Here is a 9087-nt window from a genome sequence, read left to right on the forward strand (position 1 = left end):
TGTTGTCCCTGGACAAAAAAACTACTGTTCAAAATCTTTAGAGGATTTTCCCTTCACAAAAAATGAGCTTTATTCCTTTCATACAAGTTGATACATTATTTCGAATGAAAGAATGGGGCAAGAAATAATACTAAGTTATAGAAGTGGAGGTATGCAAGGACTTCGTTCAGGGGGAAAAAAAGTTAGTTGTCATTCATCAGACGACAAGAGTGGCAGCCATTTTGTCACTCAACCTCTTTCCCGAAGGCCATTTTTTATTGCAATACGGATATGACTCATTCTTCCAAGCCTTTAAAGTTTATTTTTTTTCCCATAGAAGTGCATCTCATTAAAGGTGAATGGAACGGTTCAAAACTAATAACTTTACTCAAAAAAGAACTGTAAGATACGTAGTGAGGAAATTATTTTTTATTATCGTGCAAACCTAAACGTACCGCCTGAAAAAAAAGGCAGAGGGCGCTGTCATTCCCATTTTTCACGATAAAAGTTTTAAATTAAATCACCGTTCTCTTTGATATTTTCTTAAAATAAAGACTGAATGATTCAGGTCATCAAAAAATTGCAAGAATTAGAATAAACACGTTCAATCTTTCTTCTTTACCCGAAAAAAACATTGAAGAGCGCAACAGCGCCCCCAACGTCACCCAGTTTAAATCTTGAAAAAGCCTGTGATATCTACTTTAACATTCTTTAATAGGTTTACACCACGGGAGTGCATTAAGCTGCTATGAGGTCAAACAGTCTGGTTGCAGAGCTTTCTTTGAAGATGAATAAAAGTTTCAGGGTAATTGTTAGTAATCAAGTTGTCTTGACCTGCTTCCTGCCTCTGCCTGAGGGTACAGGTTTCAGAAAAAGAAGAAAAAGAAGACGACATGCACAGCACAGCATCTCAAGACGAGGTTCAAAGTGTCTCCTCCGTGTTTGGAATCCAGGGGGCAGTGCCAGGCAAGATTTGTGAAAGAATAAATCGAGTGTTTCGTGCCTAGGAAAACGCAAATCTTAAATAAGGTTCAAAAATGCAGCTGACAATTTTGTTTTTACATAAAGTTTGAGCCAAAATGATGTTGTCGCAAATGCACATGAACAATCCATAATGTGCATGGTAGCTCTGAGATTAACACTGTCCTACTTTCACAGAAAGAGGGCGCCTTTCACATTGCTAGACAACAAGTTGTGATCACCGACATGCATTTTTTTGGCCAGCAGAGCACGTCAGAGTGATAACAGTATACACGCGACATGATTCACGGAAGCCATTTTGTGTCCGAGCGCCGGGAATCAATTTTCTACGTCTTTGGTCTCCTTCAAAGAAGCCCATCCGTATTTCCTGACTCAAAACCAATGTGGATTTTGGCTTAGAAGCCTGTTGTTCAGCTTACGGCTATAACAGCATGGCAGATCATTATCCGGGATTAGGGACTGAATCCAATAATCCAAAGAAAATCTTATATTGGGAAGTGATGACGGCCAAAGTGTCTGCACTTCAAAATCCTCCCAACTCCTCCCAGAAGCTGATAAAACAATCACCGTCTGCGGAAAGATATGCATCGCTGATGTTCCTCATCACATTCTACTCGGTGTCTTGTGGGAGTTATTGGTAAGACGGGGCTTAGTCAGGGTGGCACTAATGTGGATACCAGACCAGAGATTGACCCAGTTTGCGCACTAGCAAGTGTTCTTGGTTTATTTGGATGATAGTCAGCTAGGCATGAGTTCTGATTCGGTGTAAGCGTCTGATGTGACGCTCTTCAGTCGGGCCTGCCTCAAGCTGACTTGCCTGCGTGCTCGGCTGGAGCCGCAGTGGAGCGTCTCGCGCATCTTGGAGCGGAAATTGTCCGAGAGGAAGGCGTAGAGGAACGGATTGATGGCGCTGTTTAAGAAGTAGGCGAGATAGGTGAAAGCTGTGATTAGGGCGCCCGCTACGGTCTGGTCACTGAAGACGGCAAAAATGCTCCAGACAAACATGAGTTGGAGCGGGAAAAGACAGAGAGCGAAGCAGACCACCATGATGACCAGGAGACGGATGACCTTGCGTCGGGCTTGAATGACGGCTTCGGCGTTCTTCTTGCGCTTACTGGGAGTCTTCTTCATGCATTGGCGGGAGACGGCGTGGGGGTTAGCCCGGGGGTAGCCTGGCGAGCCCTGCGCGCTGACCGCCGCCGGCTCGTACTTCCGATTCACCGGCCGCTTATCCCCTTCAGACTTGCTATTCAGGCGAGACTTGACACCACCGCAAATCCTCCCAGGGTTCAGATACTGAGAAGGCTCTTTGTCGGTATCTGAATTGCCTGAGGCTCCTCTACCGTCGCCGGCGCTTGGGCTATGATCACCACCGTTTGATGTAGTCTGATGAGAGTTCAGCACAGTCTCGGATTTCGAGATTTCCCGATGGGATCCGATTCCGTTGGAGTCGCTACCGGGTTTCTCGGTTTCGATTCTGAGCGCGTCTTCGCGAGTCGGTATCGATTTGTCGCCGCCGGCGCCGGAGCACAGCAGTATGTCGTTGCAGGAGTTCCACAGCACCGTCGTGTTATTCGATTCCTCGGTTTCAGTTTGCAGGATCTCGGTTTCGTCCGGGTAGTCGACAAAGAAGGGGCCAATCTTATCTGGGGCGTCGCTGCTGCTGCTTGAACTCATTGGCTCACTGTTGTTGTTATGACGGAGCAACGTTCTCCGAGGTGTGTCCTCACTGTCACTGTAACCACTGGTGCTGTCCCCAGGGGGTGGGGAGATCTGTCGACCGATGTGTATCCTCAGACCTTCCTCAGGAGGCACGGGGCTTTTGTCTTCCACGCTCGAGACAGCTTTATTCCCTTTGTAGGTCACTTTCAGATAAGCTTTGGTCTTTTTGCTGCCTTGCCCTGGTAGGGCAGTAAGAGGGCCGTTGCCTGTTCGGCTTCGCTGCCACAGACCCTTACCGATTCTCGTATACAGCACCAGCATGATCAGCAATGGCACCAAGTAGCAGACAACCACCATGACAATCCCGTGAGCTTGGGCGCCATTTTCTACAAAGTGGTAGTGGGCCCCGCAGTAGACGTTCTCCTCGTAGGCGGGAACCAGGTCGTAGGATAAGAACATGGGTAGGCTGATGATGATACTCAGCCACCAGATCACCCCCACGACGCCAACCAGACGCTGGACTGTCAGAACCCTCTTGGTCTGAAAGGGGTACAGGATGACGATGTAGCGCTCCATGGAGATGGCAGTCAGCATAAACACCGAAGCTGTGGTCGTCATGGTGATGGTTGCCTTGTGAGCTTTGCAGATGAACGCCCCCAACGTCCAGGAGACTTGAATGAAGTACATCAGGGTGGGGATGATACAACAGAGCGTCACCAGGAGATCGGAGACAGCCAGGTTCAGCAGGAAGAAGTTGGTGACAGTGTGCATACTGCGGTTGCGCACAATGACGTAGATGACCAAGAGGTTACCGGTCAGACTAATGACGAACACGGGGACAAAGGTCGCAATCAGGATGTCCTTGACCGGATGTAAGACATACAGGTCAACCATGGAGCTGGAGTTGTTGGTGTCCATGCTGGCATTCGAAATCTCTGAAAAAGAACAAAGTATTTTTTTTATTTCTCAATTTTACTTTATCTTGGACATGCTTCATCTGGGAGAAAACAATTGTTAAAATCGATCAACAGCGCCGCCAACCGTCCTTCACAAGCTCTCGTCGAGTAGTTACAGCGCCCCCTTTTGTTAGTCGAGGGTGGACATTGCAGCGTTAACTGGAATTAGTAAATCCAATCAATCACATTTCCTGAAATACAAAACACTGAAACATTTCCTAAAAATTATCTTACAATTGGAAATTTTCTGTCGAGTATCGGGACAGATTGAAAAGAGAAACTTCTTCCTTCAACAACTTAGCCGTGGAGTGAACTCGGGTCATGAAAGAGACGAATCATCAGCGACAAGATTAATTACTGAAATTCAAATACTCCCCAAACCACTCAAACATCCATTCGCAAATTTGCAACTTCTCTGATTTCAGAATCCAAAGAAGGTAATCTGAGTTTCAGGATGGAAGGGGCTTTCAGAAAAACAAACTTGCATGCCCGGTCGTGTTTGGTCTCAATAGCAATCTGAATTTTCCAAATCTGTTAAATTAAAAAAGGAACATTTTATCTCTCCCACTCTTTAAATTTGCTGTGCGCTGGTTCAAATATTGTTTTTCTTAATACTAAGTAATCTAAACTAGCATTTAAAAGTAATCCGATGAAAGTGCACACTGTTGGAGACGGGAAAGCCAATACAATCAAATATTATTAAATCAGACGTAAATGTTATTTGCTTGTGGATAGTAGGGAGTCATGCGTTGCGTCGTGAGGATGGGATTTCGGCTGATAGGGAGAATGGTGTTACTTACGAAGGGGTGGATGTTACATCTACAGTCATGGATTGGTGAGTGAACATTAAGGGCCGGGGAGAATTCAAATACGGATCAAAATAAGTCTGGTTCATAAAATAAACAACACGACACCACACGAGCAAGCTTTATAGTCTGTGCAGCCCAACACTTTCATCATATCGATTTCTTAACTGTTCTTTTTTACCCTTTTTTTTTTTTTTTTTTAAAGAAGGGAACACTCTTACCTAAAGATGACCAAGTGTGTTTCGAGAGCTCAAGAGTCAATTTTTAAAAATTATTTTCACGATTGATCTCAACAGTTTTTGTGTCATTTTAGTGGCGGACCAGGGGTGGGGTGGTTAGGGGGTTCAACACCCCCCCCCCCCATTTAGCCGCTGACTTATGTCATGATATGCCAGTAAAATGGGGCCAAAAATAATACATGGAATGCTATAGTTCCTAAATATATTCTCGAATTGCCGTAGAATGCACGAGAAAGCATCCTAGATTTCAAACTTTTCCAGGGGCATGTCCCCGGACCCCAATTGCAAAGCGTGCCTTCAGCACTTCACTCAACCCCCTCTCCCGTTTCCTAGCTGAAAACTAGATCCGCTCCTGTAATTTTAAAATGATTTATCGCGCAGTCAGAACTTGGGGGGAAAAACACAATCTCGTCCCTTTACAAAAAAAAGTAATTGATATACTTTGAATGAAGCGCCATACCAAATCAAACAATGATTGTATGAGTGCTGACCTGTATTACCAGTCACACACAGAAGATCAGAACCTTTCGTTTATTGAGTTCTGCCTCGGGCCGGCACATCAAACAAACTGCAATGATTATTTGTAGCTGTATTTTTTCTCTTTCTCCAACTAAATCAAGATTGAACTATTGGACTTTGTGGTGATTCTCGACGAAATGGAACTGCGGCCCAATATTGACTCTGCGTGCGTACGAATTTTTCGCACTGAATTGTGTCTTCAGTGATATGTTGTTTCGATGTTTTGAGATCCGCGTTGATAGAGAGAGATGTATGGATACTGTGCGTTCGGCACACTTGTTTTCACAATGGTATGTTTGCACAGAGATCCAGGTTATTACTTTTATACGTGAACAATTTTATGTAGCACACCCAACAGTGCGAAAAGCTTCGGAATTACGCTGGCTGCTAATGATTTTGATTCTCATAATAAAAATTAATGGTTTCGTAGGAAAAACGGATCTGTGTATAAAATAGGTTATAGGACTACCATCATTTTACCTACATTACGGACTATATTGAGACATGCGCAGTATTTGCAAGAAGCCTGTTCCCATGTTGACCAAATTTTACCATTATACATCGGCCTAAGGCCATTTTGGGATCTGTGGCTCCAGCTCTGACTGAAAAGCTGCGTCGAGTCTGAGAAACCAGATGGTGAGATTAACATCATGACGCCGGTGCCCGAAGTTGACTTTCAAGCCGAGGTTTGAAAAATGGCACTGGTCTTTGTGAAGAGGGAATCTGGATCACATTCACTTTTGCTGTCCCAATTTATCCTCACTAAAATTCGGACATCTGCCCTAGGCCGATAGCAATTACGTTACGGAAATTAAAAACATGGATGGTTCCCAAAAATGTTTGGGTGACATATTTTTGTGACGCTTCCCTGTCGCACAACCACAAATTCGTTTCCTAAAATTCCAAAAGACGAAGGCTGTCTGCAATGATGTCTCCAATCCTTTCACCAATTTCCGACCCATGATTTTTGCATCATACTTGAGTAAATTTCTCGGCTCCCACGACACTCATTGACACAAGCGAGCCGTGTTTATTCAGAAAACATCGGCGTGAGGGATTCCCGTCCCCAGGGGAAATCAAGAGACACCTCGGCTGGGCGAAGGGTGAAGAAACTAATCTGGGGTCTTTGGGAACGAGGTGCATGCCCAAGGCGCGATGAGTACATACCGACGACTACAAATCAAACATGTGGAGCCATAAAATTGGTGGAATAAAAAAAAAGGTCAGAATAAACTTTGTCGTATACTTTTTAAACACCGAGGCATTTCGAGCTTTCCAAAGCTGAAGGAGGCGGGGCGATTGATTCCGCCTCTTCAGATCTCCGACATACAATAACAAAATTAATTTGATATCAATGCTTAGTACACAGTTTAGTCCCAAAGATAAAAAACCTATTGCAGTCAGGGTAATAAATGACATTACAATCTTTAAGTTTGCGCTTTCTTTTGCGGTGTCGGAGTGAACCTTAACATTACACAATATTTTGTGAAATTTGACATTCGTTGATAAAGTTGATGAAGAAAAAAAATCTCAAAAGTGTATACTAGAAGATTTTGTCTCAAAGAAATCTTGTTGAGGCTACATAGCTCGGCTCGGGTGAAAACGACGTGATGGCTACATCGGAGAAGAGTGGTGGTAAATGTCGGCCTTCGGCGGTTTTAGAGTAAAAAGGGCCAAATACTCAAGAGCTTTGGATGTCCAAGTTTCAAGAATGGACCAGGGGAATGTGCCCCCTTTTCCAGCAATTAAGAAGTCTTAGCAAAGCTGCTACCGAGTAAAGGCGGGAGCGGATAAGAAATAGTGACACAATGGCGAATTTTGGGAAAGGGTGCAAGTCAGAAATTTGCAGGTTGAGTTTGAGACCGCCCACGATAATTGACAAACCAAGGACAAATTACGAATTGTGGGCACAGTGAGAATCTGCCAAGAATCTCGTCTTTGGAAAACGAAAAAGAATGCGAGTTTGAAGGGATTTAATTCAGGCGACGGGCAGCCGTGATGGCTCAATAAGACAATCCAAGACTGTTCTTTATTTACGGAGAGCAACCCACTTCAGATTTGTAAGAAACGGACTCCGTCACTCCGTGAAAATACGGACCGCAAACAGAGTGGCAATCAAGACACTTGAGGCTTTAAAAAGCTAGGGAGCATAATTCATTCTATACATGCTGCCGGGTGTTTTGTTTCGGAGGAGCAGAAACATCTATGGGCAAATCCCATACAAGCATTGCACAGTTGTGAAATAACTTGTAAATACACGTTTTGAAGGACGTTGAAAGGGTGGTGTACGAAACTGATTGGGTTGTGGGAATTTGAAGAAGCAGCTTGAAACTGAGAAAATAATAATAATAATAATAATAATAATAACATCAGAGTCTTATATAGCGCACGTATCTACCAACAATTAGGTACTCAAGGCGCTTGAAATTATGTCTATTGATAAAGAAAGGTAAATAAAGTTTATGAGAAATATGATACCCATTATGGAGCACATTATAGGGGTTATTACTGCCAGAAACACCGGGGCAAACCCCTTCTCTTAGCGATAAGTGTCACTGGGTTCTTTAACGTGCATTATAAACACACGGGACCCACGGCTTTACGTCCCATCCGAAGGATGGGACAATAATGGTAAAGTGCCTTGCTCAAGAGCACAAGTACCATGTTCCCACGGTCAGGATTCGAACACATGTACCACGGCACACGAGTCGAACACCGTAACCATTGGACCACAAAAGCCACCACAGTGCTTGGTCAGTCTATAAAGTTTCCGTTTATTCTTTTCGCATATTATCAAGATTCAAGTTACAGTACGTATTATTCCATGATTTCATCTACATACCCTCTCTGTTGATCTCGATGTCCATTTTCCGTCTTCAAAACTTGACGAATTCTCTATTAAATCGTTAATATTCACAATCACCAAGTACCGAATACTCCAGACGGAATGTTCTGGTCGTGACAAATCAGCGAGTCTTCTCATAAAGTGGAGGATAGCAGGGGAAGTTGGTGAGTATGACGCAGCATCTTTAAGAGCAACCTTTCAGATGTCTGTCTGTTCGCTGAATGACGACCACACACAAGCAGCGAGCTACTAGCACTGCGCACACAGAGCGCTTACATGCAATGTACGATGTGCCGTGCTTCTTTTGCTGTACGTTCCTGCACGTACGTGCTGCGTGCGCGTGGTTGGTGACGAAGATGCCGATGAACGATTCTGAGTGCAACAGAAAAAAAAATAACCACAAGGTGAAGACGAAAAAAATATTCAAGATGTTGGGAAAGCACGGATGCGTGAAACGACAACCGAAGTGGACCGGCTGAGACGGTGCAGAAGTTAAAGGGGGGAAGGGGGGGGGGGGGTTGAAGAAGGCGTGTTTACCGCGATCTATATTGATCTAGGACATCGATTGTCGGGGAGTTTACAAGGCCCATGCACGAAACAAGAGGTTTAGTCTTAGGGTATTTAGAGCGAGCCCCTCGGGTTGCGGAAACCGCGCAAGTGCCGCTGAATCGCCTTAAATCGCTTGACGTGATGCGGGATGACCTGGGCCGTAATCCACTGCTTAACTACTAGCCCTTCTTATCATTCTGGTTTACCCCGGGAAAAACAGCGAAGAAGCAGAGGAAAGATGCACACAAAGAAAAAAAAACGGAACCAAAGCAGAACAGATGATAAAAAACACAGGAAATACTTAACGGTTAGAGCCTTTCCTGCTGTAGCTGTAGCGATTGTGACCGATTTCTGTTTTTCAAATCTCGGCTCTGTCCTCGGAACCGGCTCTAAAGTGCACCATTCTCAGTTCTGATATGCCAACTCAAGCTCAGTTTTCTATCTAAAAACCATGAAATTATGATAAAATGACGGCAAATTGTACAGCATGTCGTGGTTCCAGCACTAAAGGCTCTTAAATCTTCTAAAGTCGGAGAGATAAAACCAAGGTT

The 9087-nt window shown here is 44.3% G+C and overlaps 1 protein-coding gene across 1 annotated transcript; it reads right to left on the minus strand.

Moving 5' to 3' along the window:
- Positions 1-9: 9 nt before the first annotated feature.
- Positions 10-8465, minus strand: LOC119729168 (pyrokinin-1 receptor-like). Its single transcript, XM_038201699.1, has 2 exons — positions 7985-8465; positions 10-3557 (listed from the first exon to the last, which is right to left on the minus strand). Exons 1-2 carry the CDS (start codon positions 8007-8009, stop codon positions 1699-1701), a joined length of 1884 nt encoding a protein of 627 aa, XP_038057627.1. The 5' UTR covers positions 8010-8465; the 3' UTR covers positions 10-1698.
- Positions 8466-9087: the final 622 nt, after the last annotated feature.

This window comes from Patiria miniata, unplaced genomic scaffold, assembly GCF_015706575.1.
Source record: "Patiria miniata isolate m_02_andy unplaced genomic scaffold, ASM1570657v1 HiC_scaffold_20, whole genome shotgun sequence".
NCBI classification, from domain to species: Eukaryota; Metazoa; Echinodermata; class Asteroidea; order Valvatida; family Asterinidae; genus Patiria; species Patiria miniata.

Excerpts from the sequence above, each read along its gene's own strand:
- LOC119729168 (XM_038201699.1), bottom strand. The coding sequence starts at position 8,009 with ATGGACATCGAGATCAACAGAGAGG. Across the intron at positions 3,558-7,984 it reads CATCGAGATCAACAGAGAGG|AGATTTCGAATGCCAGCATG; the intron begins GTATGTAGATGA and ends GTTCTTTTTCAG.